We start from the raw sequence: 21,421 nt of genomic DNA, 5'->3' as shown, positions 1-21,421 counted from the left end.
AATTCAGAGGCCTCAAATTTCAAGGTACCATAATGGATAATGCTCGAGGCTTGCCATAATTGCTATATGAGCATTTGCAGGACACTTGGTTTTATTATTCAGTGCAGTACTAAGTAAATGCTCTCGGCTTTATCAGAAAGGGCTAGTGTCTGGCTCAAAAAAACAAAAAAGAAAAAAATCAACAAAGCTGGAAATTAGCTGCTCGCGCTCATCTCAGTTTTTAAGGTCATGATGTCCTGTCATTTTCCATGAATCACAAGTTTTAAGGATAAATACTAATACAAAAAAAGACTGTTTGGATGCAAATGTATGTTGTTTTCAGATCACTTCAAGTAATGGGGCAGTTATTGTGAGATTTTGTTTTGCTGTACAGATAAATCAATTTAATAAAAATGTCTGCACATTTTCCTAACTTTGCTTCAGTATGCATTAAAAAAATCCAAACATGATCTTTACTAAGTTAATGCTCAGTTTTGATCAACACAGTGAAAGGTATTATAGATTCTTTTCAATTTTGGTTGAAAGTTCTTTTTGAATAATATTAGTTACTTTGATATAGCTATGTACAAAATGTAATAGGAACACCAATGAAAATTGTGTCGAAAGATCTTTATTTTTGCCTTTCAGAACTTGCTTCACTGTACAGATTACACATTGAGGGAGGACTCAGATGCTTTTATGTGTTAAAAAGTGTCAAATGTTCTATATTTGTTTATTCCAAAGAAGAAACTCCCTCATGAAATTACATCAAACAGCCCAAACCCAGAGCCTTTGAATGGAAGCATTTAACAAGCGTGCTTTGTGTCTCCATAGCAACTTACACCACACCTAAGTTTGTCATTAAACTCAGCAGAGACTGAATGAAGAAGAGTTTCCAACATCTAAATTCAAAGAAACCAAAACTGGAAAACTACCAGCCTCACATTCATAGCCCAAATCAGCTGATGTTACACACAACTGTCGCATAGAAAAGGTAAAGTGGATGCAGTGTCACAATCAAACGCGCTGTAGATTTATTAAACATGAAGCTAGAGGGGACAGAAGGGTGGCAGTCAAATCCATGCATCTGAACCGCTTATCCTCACTGAATTTATATCACATAAACTGCTTCTGGGGAGACAAAAAATATTTTTGGACCATCTGACGTCAGGCGTTGAACACACCCAGCAGCAGGTGATGTCATCTCTCGGTCAGATAGGAGGAAACTAAGCCAAATCTATAGCTTAACTCATAAATATCTCCTAAAATACTCTTTTGGTTTGAAACATATATTTTGCTTTTAATATAACTTTCTGTTTACAATATATTTCATTGATATTTTTGTGTTAAAAATGATTGTCAAGTTCTTGCCGCATTTTATTAAGGGCACCTAAGTGCCAACAGCTCAACTTAAAACCTAGCTAGATTCTTGCAATGTGTCAGCATTCAAGCTAACATGCGTAGCGTCCCATTGACAAGTTCTAAATGTCAGACTATATTCTGAAAATATATACCATATGATGAATCAACAGTTTGGAACCAAACATGTTTGAAATTTCTCAAATCCTCAAAAAAAAAAATACAGAAGAAAAAGAACAACAACTCAGCGATGAGTTTTAGATGCTAATTCGTAATTGTCCGTACGTGCCCTAACGACGGCACTGATCATTTTGCGATTGGTCCTGGCATCTTGAGTCTAGTTGTACCATTGGCTGTGTGTAGAGTGAGTGTCATCAGGAAGCCCCCAGCTGAACGTAGTTGGCGGGATAGAGGCCCACCTGGCCGCTGCTCAACTCTCCTTTACACCAGCCCTGCTCGTCTTCCTCGCCGAGCTTCAGCAGCTCGTCACCTGCAAGGACGGTTTACAAATGTTCACTTCCGAGCACAACTAAGGTTTCCACGTACAGATTCTCATTCGCAGCGAGGCACCACAATATCTGCTGGCACTCTCATATTGCTTGTCCTGCCAGTCTTATTCAAGATTTTTTCTCATCGTTGTGGATTAGTCCGCCCTTCATAGTGGATATACATTTTAGAGCAACGTTAAGTGTTCAGTGCACCACGTGGCGCCCAATATGTCCACGCAAAGCCAACACCATCTGCAGAAAGATGTCAGACATGAAGAAAGTATGCTTTGATGACTATCCCTAAGTCAGCAATACAAAAATGCATAAATGATAGTAGCGGATTATAAAACGTAACTTGAAATGTTGCACGAAAAACAAATGGCTGTATGAATGAATAAATAAATATAAGTATATAAATAATAATAAATAAGTAAATAAATAATAAACAAAGCCCAGTTGGCACTTTTAGAGCGGACACTGCACCAACATGCATTTGTTATATTTAGTATTGATATCAGTTTCTACTTTAAGAAAAATAAAAACTGTAAGAACACAAAAATACAAACAATTCACAAAAAACATAAAAAACAATACACTATATGTAGTCAAAGGAATGATACATGTAGTATAGTAGGTTAACATTACCAAAGCAATATGCTCGACCAGAAAGAAAAGGGAGCATGACATGTTTCCATCTTAAGGAGCTCAAAGCATGCTTGTACACAAATGATCCAGTTTAAGTCAACAATTTGTACAATTGACAGCAGGAGTTAAATAAAACACAATAACAATCGGGTGCTGTGACTTCAACACAATTGTCCTCGCAAAATGCATCGTTTGGAACGGTTTTTGTCACAAATGTTGCAGACAAGACTCAAGCGTGCATAATGCTTCTCATTAGCATCTCACACATCAGCAGGACTCATGTTGGTAGTTCAGGTTGGACATGAGTGTGTGTGAAAATGGGCATAGATGAAGCATCACAGGAGGAAATAAAAAATAGTTTTCTTCTTTACTTCAAGGGGAACTCAATCCAATTTTTTCTTTGTAATAATGTGTTCTCTGGAGCCCAACTAGTCGAAACACAGTTTTGATTCGAGGACGGACATTTTAACCATGTCTGAAAATGACATCAAGTGCCAGGTCTCAGGTCACAACCAATCATGGCTCACCATTTTTTAGTCCCCTATGATTTGTTTTACATTTCGTAAGAAGCAACCGAATGAACGCCTCCTGTGATGCCTCCCATCGTGAAGCATTAATGAGGGTTAATACCTGCTTTGAAGCTGAGTTCGTCAGCCTCCTGACCCGAGTAATCGTAGAGCGCTCGGACTCGCACACCGTCTACCTGCCGCTCTCCTTTGTCCCCCGCTTCTCCAACACCGTTCAAAGACAACTTCTTTGGGTTCTCCTCATCTGACCAGTCGGAGGAATCGTCTTTGACAATCCTGAATGAGCAGATTGATCATGTTTTGTAAATGTTCAACAACTTCCCACTACCAGCTTAGACAAAGCCCAATTGAAGCTGGGATGTAAAACGCTTATTTTTCAATTTTTTCATCAAAGACACCCAGAAACATTACCAGCTTGTTTGGGACCAAACTATGCTGTGGTCAAAGTGTTTTTGAAAATTACGGGCATCGTGTCCTCTGAGCCAATTGTTTTTGTCTTGGCATTTTTCTTTCAAAAGATTTGATGACAGGCAATATTTACTTTCACTGCTAACCCTGTGTGAAACAACCATGGACACATCCAGACACGAGAACAGCATTTGTGCCATAGCAAAATCTGCTGTCAAAAAAGTGACCCGGAATCCACAAGCTGCTTCTTTCCATCCAAACATATCTGCGCCTGCTGCTGAAACCCCGTTTCATGTGTTTTTTACATGAGGGAGAGACACACTGTGTTTGACTTCTTTAGTCAAATATTTTCGCTCAACTGCAAGGGGACGATGAACATAGGCTAATAATAAAGTCTCTCAAACGCGCGCACACATTTGAGAGCGTAAAGCAAGACAATGAAGGTTAACTCCTTGAGGGAAGGACCAATATTCGACAGAATTCCCCACAACCTTATCTGGAGAAACACTATCTAAAGTCAGATAAAACAGTACAGTGGCCTCATTTACTCACCTACAAGCATACCAGGCATTCTTTCATCAGGGGCTAAGGTATTTATGATGGGGATTTTATTTGTGCAAATTCACTTTAATATCCAATAATGAACATTGACTAATACAATACTTAATGATTACCTAAAATATATTAAACATACAAGTCTCATCAAGTAAATGAATAACAAAAATAACAATTACAAATAAACACAGAAAATAGATGAATTGACATGGCACTATCCATCCATGCATATTCTGTACTGCTTATTCTCACTCACTAAAATGGAACTGATTCCAGATGACTGGGCAAACTGATTGCCACAGTTCACAGGGCATAAAAAGTAGAGACAACCATTGAAATGTTTCATTTCAGTTGGTGACCCACCCTATTTTGCATCATTCAAAAGGATTATGGCAAGCTTTATAACTACCAACACTGAAATTCTGTACATATTTGTCTTGAGTCTGAATGCACAGGGTAACCTCTGTCAAAATGGATGAAATAGGGATTATATTGTACCTAATAATTTTAAAATCATAATTTGACATTTTAGTCTTTTGAACTTTTGCGTCTTTTACAACTCAAAGACATGAACAATTTTGGAGTCTGAATTGCAAAACAGTTTCTGTCTCAGTCACTTTTTTCTTTTTTGCACAAAAAGGCAAGGTAATGAGACATAGTGGATATTTTGTTGCTATCCAATCAGGGGAGCCACAACAAGTCACACCAATGAGTTATTTTTTTAGACCGCATGCTCTTTTTGACGCAACCGATTTGATTTTATGTGTAGTTTATTCTTTTTTTGGTCCAGGGAGTGGCTAGGATATTGGAACACTGCCTGGGAATCGAACCAGCGCCATCGAAGCAAAAAGCGGCAGCATGTGCCACTACACTACTAAACAATACAAAATAATTTAGTGCTTGACTTCACATTTGATTTTGAAGTTCAGTGACCCAAACCAGCATTTGCTATAATGAAGATGAAGAGTGTCTTGTACCTGATTGCATTCTGGGTGATGGGACTAGGCGGAATGTCATTCCCTCCTGAGGAGACGATGTTGGTGAGGGTAACTACGCTGTCGTCAGAGTGTATAGCTCGCGCCTTCCTGCTGATGGTCCGACTTGTCTCTGGAGTCCATTCCTGCGTGTTCATTGTAAAAATGACTTAAATTGCATCCAAATGTATCTCATTTGTTAAACCTGGACGATTTGAAATTTTCAAATCAAGATAGTTTGACTAAATGGTTGAATCCACATCAACTTGCTATTTAGTCAGTCTGTCTGTAGTTTGATGCAGTCGTCCGATTAGTAATTATGACTTGTGAATAATTTCCTTAGTGCGTGTCTAACTTATTCCTGACCAACTATTTCCGGAGGCTTCTAGTCAAACACTATAATTTGTCATTAAAGCAGCCACTCGTCACAGATTTTCACTGAAAGTCTGATGAAAACTGTGTGTGTGTGTGTGTGTGTGTGTGTGTGTGTGTGTGTGCAGAGCAACATTCCACTGACCCACTCAGGACTCAGTAACACAACAGGCCTTTCACGAAAAGCCTATTTAATATTCAGTTTGTCTGAAGTGAACACACACAAACTGGCTGGCGAGTACAAAAGCCAAGGTTATTGACAAATGAGTGTTTTGACAACACATGATCTTATCTCCACAATTTCATTGAATTTATGTTAATATCGTTCATGTTTTCTTCACATCTATTTGAGTGGTGCATTTTTGTGCGTGCCCACCTCATATTGTGGCCAGTTCATGCTCATGCCTGGTCCGTGGGTGTTTTTCCACCATCGCAGATCTTCTGTCTCATTAGCTGCTCGTATGGTCTGACCCAGGTCCCTGTACAGCTCTCGGAACCTGTCAGAGAGGGTAACAAGCTAATACTCACATTCACAGTCCATGCCCTTTATGGATGATTTGCAGTTACGAGAGTATTTTATTAACAGTGCATCATGGGTGGTCTGACTGAAGCCTTTTGCCAATTGAACAAAAAAATCTGAACTACTAAACAAGACAACATGTGACATGCTGACCTTAAAAAAAAAAAAAAAAAAAAAACTTCTATCCACTGCACAGGTGGAATTTAGTTGTCATTCCACTGCTGTTGGTATGTGAACTTGGCATTAAGGAAACAAGGCCAGAGCAATGCCAACTTGAAAGTTGAAATCTTGTAGCAACAAGTAGGAGCTACATCTGAATCTTAGAAAATGACTCCTTGGTCACATGGGAGCAACAGGCAGGAAGGTCAATCCTCTTAGTCAACAAGTTACTGCAGCTGCTTAAGTTCAAAAGGGCAAAGATATTTTGGAAGACATTTTCGATGACCACTGACGACTTGCAAAATCTCTCATGTGCAGTATTTTACGGACTGTTATTTTAAAATATCTTCATGTACAAAGCGGATCCTCATGCAGAAAGAAAGAAAAATTGCAGTTGACCTGGCAACCAGTGGCTGTTATTATTATTTTAGCTAATGCTATCTTTGTTGACAGTTCAACAGTTCAAAAGAAGTCAAAGCACTTGCCATTATCCAACTTTTCTAGCTCGATCCCGGCAGCTATTGAAAACGAGCTGTGTAATTTATTTACCGAGCAGTACCATATTATAACGTTGTGAACACGCTCAGCATTTGATCTGACCATAGAATTAAGCTCGAATTTTCGACAATACTTAAGACATAGAAGCAGGATGTAAGTCTAGCTCCGATATGACAAAAACATGGGCACTTGCTTGTACGTAGATGTGAGAGAATGAGAATTTGAATGTGAATTTGGACTACAGACAAGATGAAAAGATGACATCCATCCATCCATACATGAGACGCACCTAATAATGGCACCCAATAAAGGCGCACTGTCGATTTTTGAGAAAAAACTTTTTAAGTTCGCTTTATGAAAAAATATGCTAGTTTTAATAATTCGTGGCAGCAACGAAGCAGATGTTGATAGAGTAAAAACAGCCTATTACTTTTCCTGTCATTCTCATACATCTTAGTATGTGTTATATCAGTTTGATACTCTTGTCCAGATTACAGCTTCAGGTCCAATTTATATTGATCATAGATTCCAAATAGAGTTCACTAAAATTCTGCACGCTGTTGGCAACCATTGTAAAAATGATGGAGACTGCTGAAGAAGGATATGTGCTTTTTGTAGCCTTGGTGGTTTTCACCATGCAACATTAGGAAGAACAGCGCCAGCACAAAAAGTAATGTTAAGTGACTGAAATAAGTTAGAAATTGATGACAGCCTAGGTAACTACAGTTTGTGATAGCAGAAGCCAACGTGCTCCAACAGGAACTGGGGTCACAGAAAGAGGACCAGTGTCTTTCATTACTCAGTTTGCCACACGGTGATCTCAAAGCTCACACCCAAATCAACTTTGACCCAAAAATGAAGCAAACGAGTCATTGTTTGTCTACACCTCCGGCGGAATCTCCATAATAAGAAGTCAATCAAAAGAACTCGTTTGGTGTTAAGACCTCATTGGATATTGCAAACCAGGGTTATTATGGTAATGGTGGACTGTTTAAACAGAACGTGAGACCAATAGTTAATGGACAACAGCAGGAGTTTTCCATTAACATCAGTGTACACAAACCTAGCAAATAAAAAAGGCATGTAATACTTGCATACCTTTAATTTGAGTCATGCATCATGTATATTTTAAATTCAGCACATGCGAAAATTTTGTATACTGTAGATTAAAAACAATTATGGCATGAGTCACACCCTCTTATACTGTGGCGATGTTCAGAATAAGGAAACCAATGCTGAATGTTAAATAGTGCAACTTGTTTTTTGTTTAAGTGGTTTGAAATCTTCTTGGTCAAACACTGACATTAAAGGACGATGATGACGTTATTAAGTCCAGAAATGAAGAACAAACAACTTTACAAACAACTTTTTTTTTTACATCAATCTCTCAAATACATATTAAATTCAAAAAAGCCAGTGCCACAATTTGATGAAACCAACTATGAACTCTGGAACCAATTACAAAGGTATGTTTTGGCGGGGCAAAAATAAAATGCTGCACACATAACCAAAGTACAACAAAACCAGTGAAGCCATTTGATGATAGCATACCTCAAGGTGTTTATAGAGAGTACAATATGGAGGGATAAAGACGTATTGTGTAATGTTTTACACCCTATTTCTTTTCATGTGTCTTTGTCCTACCTGTCTTTGCTGGACAAGTCCAGGTGTGTGTGGATATCCAGCAGGACCTCTTTAAAGAAGCACAGTCTCTTGCGCTCAGCTTCCTGGGTGATGTCAAACACCTGCTCCATGTCCTCCATGTAGCGAGGGTTACAGCGGTTCAGCTCTTCCAAAGCCTTTTCATAACGCTCTTTAGCCTAAAAAACATGTGACCTTCAATCAGGAACATTGAGCTTCATGACTGCACATTGTGACCAACATTGTTTAAAACACGATGGAGTGGTCGTGCTTATCGACAAGAAAAAAAAAATATTCACCATCGTGAAGTGCTTTAATGCAAACTCAATTGCAGTGAGCTCTCAATCACCACTTTGAATAGGAATGTGGAATTTTTTTATTACCAATTTTAGCAGGCTCACTGAGTTTTTCAGTCATAACGTTCAAGCACAAAATTTATTTATTTTTTCCTTTCAGTTATAAATAAATAAATAAATAAATAAATAAATAAATGAGTAAATAAATAAATGAATAAAACATTGGCATCTTAAATCAGACAGAATTAATGCATTAGTTTAGAAGACTTTAAATTGACAAGAAAAGCAATTTTAGCCTTAAAAATCTGAGTTCAGTCAAAAAGCTTGCATGATGGTGTTAACTTTGGGAAAAAGCATAAAAGCCAATGCTCTTACTTTATATTAGTTGTGGTTTTTAATTACTGTGTAAATACTAAATCAGCATGGAACCGTTGGAGGAAGAGGTAAATCCACCACCAGCTTAATGATGTCATATCAAACCTGGGTTGTTATTCAGCACTCTGAATAAGAAAAGTATTAAATATAGACAATTTCCCAACGTTTTTGATGTTATCTCACTCTTCCTGGAATCATTGTGCACGTTTCTTTTTAAAGACCTCTTGACTGCCTCACACATCTATGTGGACTGACTGCTTGAGAATTTGTCAAAGGATTTCCCTCTGTTTGGTTGATCATTTCCCTCTTCATGACCTGGAGCTTTCTGCCATTGCAGAGTAGAAAGCACAGGAAACAAGTGTGGTCATGTTTCAAAGTCACAAAACACACATCGACAAGCTTTTTTGGATTCCCTGACACTCCCAGATTGGCGCAAGGGCTCAACATGTACGCATGAGCATGTGGGTCCACATGCAGATGTCACGCATTCAAATATCCAGGACTGCAGCTAAAGATATAGTTGAAGGTTAAGATTGGATATCTAGATAGCGGATACATATAAACGTCATACTTTTTCAGCTTCTTGGTTGCAGCGCTCCACACGGGCCGAATATTTGCGGACTTCCTCTTGAGACTTGGATGGGTCGGCCTTAGCGTGCGTTTCCCTGTTAATGGCTGACCACTCCTCCTTCCTGGCTTGATGGTAGCTCTTCTTGCTTGTATCCAACTAGACAAAAGAAATGCACATGACAGCCTCTCTAATAACACATACGTCCATAAAACCATTCTGAGAAGGATGATGAATCAAACCTCTTTTAATTTGCGAACCCAGGGTTTCTGAGCTTTGCGGAAGCCATCGTCAGCCTCCTTTGTCTCTCTGAAACCTCCAATCATCTGCTTATGGAAGGCTTCTTTCTGCCAATTTCGCACCTTCTCGCTGTCTTCTGCCACTAGCCGGTCACGGAGCTCCTGATGTAGCTCGCTGAGTCGATCGGCTGCCTGCATGAAGGCATGCCACGCCTTCTCCAGTGTCCCATACTGAGGCCCTGAGTAAAAGCCAAGACAATAACTCATTTTGGCTCAACTTGACCGCTGAGAAGATATGACGCATATATTATAGTTCAAAGTGGCAAAGCCCTGTTATAGAGATTATTAAAGTTTGACAGCGTTCCGTTTCTACTGCAGTCTTAATGCATCTGAATCTGCAGTAGTCTATCACTAACCTATGCCACGGGAAAAGTAAAGTCCCCATTGCAGTATGAAAACCATTTCTAGGTCATAAATATGAATGAAAAACACGAAGTATAGTGGTAACTTGGGATGCCTCTTGTAGTATTGTGCATGTTAATTGCATGACAAATGTAATCTTTACCACTAGCTTGGAAGCTCCTAAAATGTATTCAGATGGTTTTTGTGGCCCTGGTCTCGTTGAACTAACCTTTCTCGACCGCACCTCTCCACCTCTTGGCCCAGTCACTGAGCTGAAGGGCGTAACTCTTCTCAATCTTAGCCCGCTCCTGAAAACAGCTGACCAACTCATTACACAGTCGGTTGCCGTCGTCTACCCGCCTCACAGTCCTCTTGTAGTTTCCCGGCTTTTTGGGACACAAAGCAATCATATTCACCACACCATAAAAGACACACTTCAAATGCAGTTTCTATTGGTTGAGCATTTTCACAACATTATTGACCGATCAATCCAGGTCATGCCTGTGACAACTGTTCCAAATGATAGTTCCACAGTTTTGATCTAAAACTGCATACGTAATTTATGTATTTTGGCCTTTACTATTACCACGTTTTAAACATCCAGAGTGGTGAACAGGTGCAGGAACCACAATGAACCAAGGCCTATTCTCTGGTGGAAATGGCATATGGGTTTTGTTGCAATAACAATTCATTTGAACAGTTAGTAGGCTTGCCTTGGAGCTAGCATACCTCCCAGAAGCTATCGCAGCTCCCGAGTTCACTGAGGTCTCCATTGGAAGACATTTTGCCGTCAGCCTTACAGCACAGAATGATGGCAGCGAGCGATGAAACTGCCAGAAATAGATTAAGATATAATTTAGATGAAAATAACATCGTATCAAATGATAAAGTAGAATACAACTGAAATCTGCATAGCTCTAGTTAAAATAGTAACAAGTGATAAAGTAGAATACATGTGAAATTTGCGTAGCTACAGTTAGGCACTTCATCTGAAATTCTAAAATATATTCATAAATTATCTTCGTTGCGCTGCCATGTATCGGTCAACCCTTTACCTCCACGAAGAGGAAAAAAAACTAAATCCTGGAGGCTGTCCCTGGCCCAGTTTGTCTCTTGCATATCTCTGATCAAACCTTTCTGCTGACGAATGAAATCGGAGAACCGAGTCCCACATATTTGTTCTGGAAGCAACAAAACCAATTAACCTAAATAAAACCTCATTAAACCTCACTCAAACAGAGATTTGGAATGATGGCAACACAAAAACTTCTATGCAAACAGAGAATCGGGGTTGAAGAATAAACAATGAGATTGTTGTAAACAACGTAATACGTTTACTATTCCGAAATATTTTTCAGATGTGATGCTCTGGCAGAACTCTGATGCTAAACTCTGCTCAGAGTTCAGCATGACCCAACTTCTCTATACATCCACTTCCTGCTGTTTGGTCACTGGCCAGAACTTTCTTTCAAGGTTAGACAACTTCCTGCCGCAGACACAACAACTTGAGATGAAAACAGCCATTGCTCAAGGCTCCCTTCTATTTATCTATCCCGAGTTAGATAATAGCGGTGAATGAATGCCAAGAGGGTTCATGTGCAGTGTTATCATACAATATACTGTAACCATATGAGCTGCGAATAGTAATCTATTTCCATAATTTTTCATAATGGGTGTTAAGGGTTGACATAGTGGGACGAAGATAGAGGGGAAAAAAAAAAAAAAAAAACAAGACGAGACACAAAATTGGAGAAAAAAAAACCATTTTAAGTAACTCCACAAAGATTCTGTAAATGCATGCAAAAACAGACAATCATGCAAAGATCCATCCATCCATTTAAGGTAAATCATCTTATGTGCTCGTGTGCTTTATACAAGTAGATGAGTAACGTTCCAAAGATGTGAAGAGACACGTAGAACGTCTCAGACACAAAGTAATTTACACAGAGTGCATGTGTGTGTGTGTCTCACAGGTGAACGAAAGGCATGTGAATAGCAGAGGAATCTACCACCAGCATGCTAGAACATGTGGGCTGATGAGAAACCTGACTTTACCGGGGGCTGCCAATAGCTGCTCGTGCATCCTACAGGGGAACACAATGCATGTCCACACAACTTTTAGCGTTTGAACTTTTAGTTGCCGGGATTAGGGGAAGTTGAAAGAACAGTGACAGAGGCCCACAAACTAGATCATATGCAAATGCCAGGGTGTGGTTTTGAGAATAGCTTCAAGGGCTCCTGGGGAAGGTGTACAAATGTGGAAATTAAATATGATACGCCTCAGTCAATAAGAGACATCTTAAATGTATGGTAATGTCCACAACAATTGAGACAATGGGTTCTAATGATCATTCACTTTCTATATTATGAAGCGAATGTACGTATACATCAATGCTTTTACACTGGATTCCAAATTATGAACTTAAAGTCAAGCCCCTCAATTCAAACGTGTGGCAAAAAAAAATAGTGTCAGGATTTACCCTGAAGCACGCACCATAGCAGACGTACATTTGCATGAGTTGAGCATGAGCACGCCAGAGGACGCCGCCCACTTGTCTCTGGCAGTTCAGCTGCCTGTGACTCTGTACTTTCCTGCTTGCCTTTAATTAGAGATGGAGGAACTATGAAAAGATCATTCCAGCTCCACCCATAAATGTGCGTATGAGAAGTTTAGTCAACTTGGTATACCCAGAAAAACAAGATATATGTTGTCAAAGTAATTACCTATACTATAATAACTGGCACTAACAATGAAGTGTAAAAAAAACAAATAAAATCAATCAATCAAAAGGTCTGCATCCCGAGAGACAAATCCATGCCATATTTTGTCCATTTCAAAGCTTAGTCATATTTCCATCACTATGAATTATTTTTATATTTCTAAGATTGGGGCTCAGAATTAACAGAAATATATCCATGCATTATCCAAACCGCTTATCAATTCAAAATAACAATCCAAACAGATTCGCTGCTTCAAAAAAAGGGGGTCGACTCGATGTTGGTTTATACCAAAGTGGGTCAGGAGGAGGGAGTGAGTGAGTGTGGGACGGATAGAGAGGCCAGTCCAGACCTCATAAGCCCCCACTGGTAACCTCGCTGTCATTAATCTGATTATTGTACTCCTGTACGATATACTTCAACACATAATACAAACATGGCTCCACCAGCATATTTTCTAGGCTTGGTTTCTACATTCCAGCAACACTTGGGATGGTTTCTAAGCTGCCCATTAAGGCCTGGAGGCTTCCAAATTTCTATAAACAGAGGCACTTTGAGATTTTTTGGGATTCAGCTGCTTTAACCCTTCCCACATCTAGTGTTGTATCAAAAGTGTTGTTCACCATTGGTACCATTATTGCTTTCCCAAACAAGATTTGAAAAGAAAAGTGCTTTCAATATGCGTTTAGAATAATGTACATTTATGCTTTCTGTTGTTTAAAATCCCTTGTTTATGCATCTTAAACCCCAAAACATTACAAGCGGACACTATTTGATTCTTCACTACAAGACACTTCACTAGTTTTGACCCACTGAACAAGCGGCAAAAATATTTTTAAACTGTATTCTTCAAAATGAGAGGTTATCTGGCCTTTAATTCAACTGTCTGTGTGATGTGACTGCCTGCAAGCCAAAGTTATCTTTGTACACCAACTACAAGGAAAAGTACCGTCTGGTTTGAAACAAGTTGTTGAACAGTACTTAGAAAAGTTCCAATGGATTTTTTTTATTTAACAAAAAATCCATTGCAGGGAAAAAACAAAGTGCTACAGGGTGATTATTTGCTTGAAACCCCTCCCAGTTTGCATTGTTAAAAAAATCATTAAAAAAAAAAAAAATGAAATCAGTGCTATAAGTAAAACTTACCAAATACAAATGATGTGGCTCATTGCAATCTGGGAAGGTTTAAGAGTTATCTGCTTGGACATTGGACAAAGGTCAACTGAATGAAGAAACGCAACACACTCCACGCGGTATCAACTTCTACCTTTCATTTGCTCTGACTGGACAACATCCAGCTCTTGGTGTTTACAATGGTGTAATTTGAAAGTCAGATTTACTATACACTGATGAACCAGTCACAGTTTGTCGTGTCTCTATTCAAAATAATTCTCATCTAAAAATGAAAAGCAGACAACAACACGTTTGGGACTTTACAGGACAAAAAGAAGACAATTAGAGTGCCGGTAGAGCAGTGAGTCGGCAGAACTTACCTTACCAGAGATGAAAAAAAAGACGGACAGGTGTCCCAAAGGGTCTCTCGGTCCTGAGAGACAGAGGAGAAGAGAAAGCCTACACAGGCAAAAGATGAGACAGCGGAAAGGAAAATGAAAAATGGTTGAACAGCAGAGTAGCAGCAAGAAGGCCCTACAGAATGACACCCAAGGCAGCTGAGCATTATAAAGCTCGGAAGAGGTTAGAAGGTGGCAAATTTTGGAAGTCACAGTGAAATGCCACACATAGAGCCTGTTGGCCAAGTCTAATGAAAGAGCAAGGGACGCCCCAAGCCCTTGCAAGAAGAAGGTCAAAGTTACTGACTCACACTGCTAAAATAACCTACTTTGGCACGGGATTGCAAATGGAGGCTAAAAGACCACAACAGAAAGGGTAGGAATTAATGAGCAGCAAAAGTGAAGCATGGATACTGGAAAGGGAGCAACAGGCACCATTGGGGTTCTACACATGTCAATAACTGACAACTACTTTGGACCGCAGTTAAACTGCCAATGGGTTAAATGACTTATAACAAGAACAACTAAAGTTCAGCTGATAAGGTAGGATTCCACTGACACATATACCCGAATACTGAACATTTTAATCAAGCAGTTCTTGATTTAATAAACCTTGGTGGACTTGTGAATGGCACAACACTAAATATCAAATTGTAGGTCAATCGGTGGGGGGTGGGGGCGTGGCAAAACCCTTACATCTCAGGAACTACTGAGTCAATCTTCTTGGAAAGTCAATTCAACAAAGATTCAGAATCTGCGTTTAAAAGATTGGTGCATATTTGACCTTTTAACCTATAATTTGACCTGCATCTCATGACTAAACAATTTTCATCTAATGTAATCGAACATCCATATTAGATCTTACATATTTTTCCAATATCGTGCAGCCAATCCAAATGCGGCATGCTGTAGCTCTCAAACCCCTGATCCGACTACCCTAAAATTGGAGATTTAGTGCTGTCCCATTACTATCTACAAGTACACCAGGTTTCATTAAAATTGAAAATTGATTGGTTTAACCCACTGGGTGATTTATCACAGAATGACATAATACATACATAATAAAGCATACATGTTATGTGACTTTAACTGCTTGTATTTTTCATACCTATTGACTTACAATGCAATAGTACTTTACAGAGTAACATCAAAATCCAAATAAGAATTGTCTCACAAGAATATTATTGTCAAGCCTGAGCCTTGACCTAAATCCAGGTTAAAAAAAGACAACCCAAAATAGGCTATAAATAGGAGAAGCCTTCATAATTCATCAAATTTTAGTGGTTGTACTTATACTATGGAGAACCAGAGATCATAATGCCAAGTCACAGGCCACATAAGGCACACGATTATCATACGCATTTTAGAGTTGTGTACTTAATTGTGTCTGGTAAATTGGAGGCTTTAAGTCATTTTATCTCTGAGAAAATATCAATATTACAGTACTGAGTTATAGAATTTTTTGCTCTGACATCAGCCTGAGGCACTGTGTGCCTCTCTGACCAAAAAGGCATGTGACAGTTCAGTGCAGGAACTGAACAAGGGTGGCAAATGCAGGAGCAGAGTCAGAGAAAGGGATAACTCAGCCTTGTTCCCACACATACAGCTGTTTTCCCAGCTCATTTCATTCCCTCGCCACTACAGCGATTGGGCCAGGACCGCCTCTGCGCTATCCACACTCCTAGGGACGCTGACTGAGGGTGGTTTGGCATAATCCGCTACGTGTCGCATGCAACCAGGCCAAAGATTAACCCAGAATCTGATTGTCCTGCTCCTGCTGTTCACCCAAGAAAACATTTGGCACTTAGGTTTACAACACTGGCAAAATGTTTGAGATTTTTGATCTTTTTTTGCTTCTTGTTATGTTCAGCAAAGGTGGGAAGGTACAGGGAGAAAAGACATGGTGACGTGCAAACTAACTGGGTCAACCAAAGACTTGATAGACTAGGAAGGAATTAACATCAAGCATAGACATGATTTAGGTTGCCACAAAATTCCACTGACTTGAAGCTGGAGGGGGATTTTACCTAACACTCACCACTACACAGTTCCAGCTTTTATACTTCCCAATGCCCCTCATAGGGATTCCAAATAGACTACAGACCACTGGCTCAAAAATGCCTAGATGATTAAATCTTTTGGGACCACATATTTAAAGTGCAAGTCAACCCAAAAGCTTTCTTGACCGTATGTTATACGTGCCGCCATTAGTCTCAACACGTCTAATTAATATTGCGTTTGTGGTACATAAATTAAGCAGCAAATTACATAATTTTTTTATTCATTTCAGGGGCGGCCATTTTGCCACTTGATGTCAACTGAAACGACATCACAGTTGCTAGGTCGCTTCCTTTGAGCCCTAATTGGTTGGGACTTGGCAACTGTGATGTCATTTTAGTTGACAGCAAGGAGCAAAATGGCAGTCGCCTGAGATGGATTTTGCCTGTTCAATTAATATTCCACAAACAAAACAAATTAGAACAGTGTTTTTAATAGTGAGGCTGCACAGAACATATCTTGGGGTTTACTTCCTCTTTAGCAGCTTGTGTCCTTGCTTTTGCACACTTTTTCTTCCTGATATCACATTCCATCTTGTAGATGTTTTGAGGACTCCAAACCTGTGACATTGTCAAAATGTCTTTCCGAGTAGAGTTTTAGAGGTCATGCCTGTTAATAAACACCATTATTCACACTCGGTTAGGGTTTTTCTTTGTGCCACACCCTCTTCACCAGCAGTTATGTTAACTACCACTGAATATTATTGACTTGACGCTCTTTTGTAATCTCCTGTTGAAAAATAGAAGTTTAAAACCAGAGAGCACTCAAGTATTGCAGGCCTGTAAAGCTGCATGAAACATGAAAACATGATTTGCCTAAAATGACAAAACATTGTTGTTCGCCAATTTGTACATTACTTTCTACATCAACGCTGGCAAGGAAGTGCTGCTGCCAGCCTGTCACTGGCTACCAAGATACTCTTAAAAAGTTCTTGTGATAGGATGTTTAATATTTTACCTATACAAAAGCAACAACCAATAAACCAAAATAAGTTTTTAAATGATACCTGGACTGGCGCTCCACTTGTACTTTTTTGACCGGTTGATAGACAAAATGTGAAAACGAAATGAAAATGTCACACTGCCTGCAGCAACTTAATGTCTTAATGTGCCAGCGCGGCACATGGTCGATTAAACAAGATACCTGCATGATTATCATGCATGCTGTCTTATATAAGACTAATATTTGTTGTTGTTTATGAATCAATAATACTTTACAACTAAAGCATATATAAGTATCGAACGTTGACTAACTGTAATTATGGTGATTATAGGTCCAAGAAGAAATAAAGACTAGTGACTAAATGACCTCGTAGAAGACGCGTCATCAAGCACCATATGTCAGCATTTGATTCAGAGTATGTGATTCCATGGCTTCAACATACACGTTTTGTTTGTTGTTGTTTTCCCAAGACGGCAGAACAAGTGTTCCGAATGCGCTCAAGCGCTTACCTGTTTTCCCCGAGCTGCAGGAACAAACCAGAAGGAGAATCCACCCGGGATTGCGCGGTTGTTCCCCTCCGGGACAGTAGTCAGATGTTACAAACTTGGTCGTGGTCCAACTTTGTATTTTCTTTACATGTAAACCTTCATCAAGTGCGACATCATCTCGAGTTTTTACTCCATGGTGACCCGAGGGCGTCCACTTTCGGCCATGTTTACAACATTAATGTCCAACTTTCAAATGTTCGCAGGCTCGGCGTCTTCTCTTCGTTTGTAACACGCAATAGTATTTCACCAAATCATGTGTGCTGCTTACCTCTAAAAGTTTTTGGAATTGGGTTGGAACGACTAGATAGCGAGAAGTCCACCTTCCACGATCCTGACAGGCGTCTGTAATCAGATGCTGCACGCCACAATATCCATTCATCCTATTTACACGTTAACCCTTCAACGTGTCTGCAGCACCGCGGTGCTGCCTTCGCTGACCGTCAGGAAAACAGCAACTTCAGTCAGACTGCACGTCACTAAGCACCTAACGGCCAGTTTGAATTAATCGACGGACGGACGGACGGACGGACGGACGGATAGATAGACAGATAGACAGACAGACAGACAGACAGACAGACAGACAGACAGATAGATAGATAGATAGATAGATAGATAGATAGATAGATAGATAGATAGAGTTTACCTGATTCGAAATTTTACGTAGCTTTACAGCCACCTATTGGATTCAAGGTGCAACTGCAGAAAATGTTGCAGCAAAAACTGTAAATTATACCAATCACTGTTGCACGACAGTTGTTCTCTTAAGGTCAAACCAGTCTTCACTGTTTTGAGGTCAAGACTGACTTGTCCACTCCAAAAAAGGTATTCTGTTGTTGATTTGTTTGGTTTTGTTCTGTGCTTTTTGGTCATTTACAACGATCATTAGTTTGCCTGAAGCGCTGTCAAACATTTAAGTGCTGCATTACAAAGTTCAAATGGAATCTTTTGGACAGCAGTGGCATGTTCTTTAGCGTCCTGCCATGGCATTCATTCCTGTTTATAGTTTTATCGTATTTTTGTTTTGTTAACAACTTACAATGTGCCCGAAATTTCAGTGATTCTTCAGTCAACATTGGGATTTTTTTACCTGATTTACTAAACAACATTGTCTTCAGGTCACCTTTACAAAGCGGCCAAACCTAGAAAGAGGATAGCAACAATGCTAAACTTACTCCATTTGTAGATATCTTGCTCACTGAGGTACAGCAAGGCTTGAGGAGATACTTTGGTAACCCTATCCAGCTTCATGCAAGTTGAAAAATATCATTATTGCAGGTTTTGCTTTTTACAGTTACAGATGATAAACTAGCTTTAAAATGGCGAGCTTCTTTATGGTGGTGTTTTGCTCCTAATATTTTGCAACAGTGCACCAAAACTGTTCATACACTCCCACCTGTGCAACCAGTATATTTGCAGATTTTTTTTTTATTAATGTGTTTTCTTGAATATTTTTTGTTGCTAACAAATTTGTGTTCCACACATGAGTCCATTTATCAGTACTATAGTGAGACTGAGTAGAGTGGATTTTTATTTTACAAGTAGATTTACTATGCACCCCCAAAATTTCAGATTATGAAGCACTGTGCTCCTAGTTCATGAAGAGTTAGTCTGGAGCCCTGCATACATGATGCTTCCGCAATTGCTGGGATGCACGGCTAAACTGAGGATGTGGTCTTGTGGTGTAGAGTGGAATGATAGCATCAAGAATAGGATCCATAAAATGTATAAAGACCACATATTGCTGTTGAAACCAGACATATTTATGCAAAGAACCAACTACTTATACTACACAAACACAGAATAAAAGAAGAGCCCAGACACCTTTGACAGAAACTAAATTTGAACGCTTGCATCCATAATTTTGTTCTTTCAGTCATGACATATGTACACTTCATGACCATAAGTGAGGGTAAGAATGTAGATCAGCTTGTAATTGAGTAGTCAATTGAAAGCTTTGCCTTAACGCCCAAGATACTCCTCAACTGGAATCTACAACCTGGAGAGGTCGCACTACACTTTTCTCACTATGGACCGTGGTTTCAGTTTTGTAAGGTTCTGTAACTCATCCCAGCAGCTTTACCTTCAGCTCCACCCTCCAATGAGAATTGAAGGTCACAACTTCATGAAGCCCACAAAACCACATCATTTACAAAAAGCAGAGTTGCAAAATTGAGGACGAACCATCTAACCATTTGTTAACATGCATGTCCTCAAGTTCATAGGTGAGCTGGAGCCTATCCCAGCAGACTTTTGGCGGAATGCGGTGTATATCTTGGACAGTTTGCCACCCCTTTTGAAGAGTACATATAGTATAAACAAGCAGCCGTTTAATTACACGTTCACACATTTGAACAATTTAGTCTTCAATTAATCTAAAATGCAAGTTTTTTTTTCATCGTTAGAGGAACGTGCACGACCTGGAGAAAACCCACTCTAGCATAGGGAGAAAATCTAAATTTCACACAGAATTGCCTAATCTAAAAATCAAGGACCTCTCGATTAAGAGATAAATACGTGAGTCACTATTCAACCATGCTACCCAAATTATTTTGCATTGCTCGACAAACTTTAGTCGGCTTTGCTAGTCACACAGCACAAAAAAATGCTCAACTGCCCACATTGACATCGTAAGTTTTTAGTTGTTGAAGAATTGTTGGAGAATGATGACCCCCAAAAAACAACCTGCTACATACCCAACAATGGGAATGAGCCAGATGGACTGTCTTGGCATGTACCCCCGACAAATTGAAGAAGGTGCTCGCATAGTTCAGGCAAGGCATAAATAGAGAAGCATACACAGGTAGCGAAAATCTACCAAATATGGACTAGAGGTTCCAGAATCAATCAAGGTGGCTGAGACCAACCAGGCCAAGATCCTAATGGACTATGATCCAAACTTACCCTACCAAACCCACTTCTTTAATTCCTCTCCTATCAAGGTGCAATTATAGATGCCATTAGTACTATACGTAACTCACAACACAACAGCACTACGTCTGCGTCACATACATCATCTGGAGCACTTCTGAATCGATATCGAATTATAGGAAAAAAAGTTAAATGAAGTACTGTACAACATAAAGACAAACTCATTATTACATGTATTAATGCATGGAGATAAACTAGCCAAGTGTTTTGCTGGTCATACTTGGCTGACTCGGACCAACAAATCAGAAGACAGAAAACTTTAACTGTGGGTCAGCTAAATGGCCCTGGGAGGAGAAGTTGCAATCTGATTGGTTAAAGAAACAGTCCGTCTCATTGTTCAAATGTATGGTAGTTAACATCACTCAGGACCGACCGCTGATTTTGAAGACCCCGAGCAGACTGGATTGACACTGCAACACATGCAAACTGAAATCTATGGTGGTAGATTGGGGTCAAAAGTTTTGTACTTGAAAAAATAAAACTTGAAAGTGAAAATAAACGTGTTGAGCTTGAAACTTGAAAAAATATATTCAAAATAAAAATACTGCTAAATTGATGCTGCCATAAATGGTGCGGCCAGGCCTTAGTGGGAGTTAAATATAAATATAAATTGCTTCGATCGAGGACACTTCAACATGAATACCAGGGTTGAGGATTGAGCGAAGCACCTACAAGTTTGGAGACCATCAGCTAGAAAAAGTTGATGGCTAG

The 21,421-nt window shown here is 39.5% G+C and overlaps 1 protein-coding gene across 4 annotated transcripts; it reads right to left on the bottom strand.

The window, feature by feature from the left end:
• Window positions 1–594: 594 nt before the first annotated feature.
• Window positions 595–18,239, bottom strand: pacsin3 (protein kinase C and casein kinase substrate in neurons 3). 4 transcript variants are annotated; one of them, XM_085907778.1, is made up of 11 exons: window positions 18,051–18,125; window positions 17,744–17,878; window positions 10,735–10,835; window positions 10,235–10,391; window positions 9,607–9,842; window positions 9,368–9,523; window positions 8,129–8,304; window positions 5,684–5,804; window positions 4,939–5,081; window positions 3,102–3,274; window positions 595–1,828 (listed from the first exon to the last, which is right to left on the bottom strand). In XM_085907778.1, exons 3-11 carry the CDS (start codon window positions 10,786–10,788, stop codon window positions 1,713–1,715), a joined length of 1,332 nt encoding a protein of 443 aa, XP_085763904.1. In that variant the 5' UTR covers window positions 10,789–10,835; window positions 17,744–17,878; window positions 18,051–18,125; the 3' UTR covers window positions 595–1,712. The 4 variants fall into 4 exon arrangements, with proteins under 4 accessions (XP_085763904.1, XP_085763901.1, XP_085763902.1 ...); XM_085907775.1 differs by having other exon boundaries at window positions 10,719–10,835; window positions 17,744–18,239; XM_085907776.1 differs by lacking the exons at window positions 17,744–17,878; window positions 18,051–18,125 and adding an exon at window positions 17,299–17,647 and having other exon boundaries at window positions 10,719–10,835.
• Window positions 18,240–21,421: the final 3,182 nt, after the last annotated feature.

This window comes from Syngnathus leptorhynchus, chromosome 3 (assembly GCF_054491065.1).
Source record: "Syngnathus leptorhynchus isolate UIUO chromosome 3, UIUO_Slep, whole genome shotgun sequence".
NCBI classification, from domain to species: domain Eukaryota; kingdom Metazoa; phylum Chordata; class Actinopteri; order Syngnathiformes; family Syngnathidae; genus Syngnathus; species Syngnathus leptorhynchus.
The sequence above is the reverse complement of the archived record's forward strand: the minus strand, read 5'-3'. Positions and strand labels throughout refer to the sequence as shown.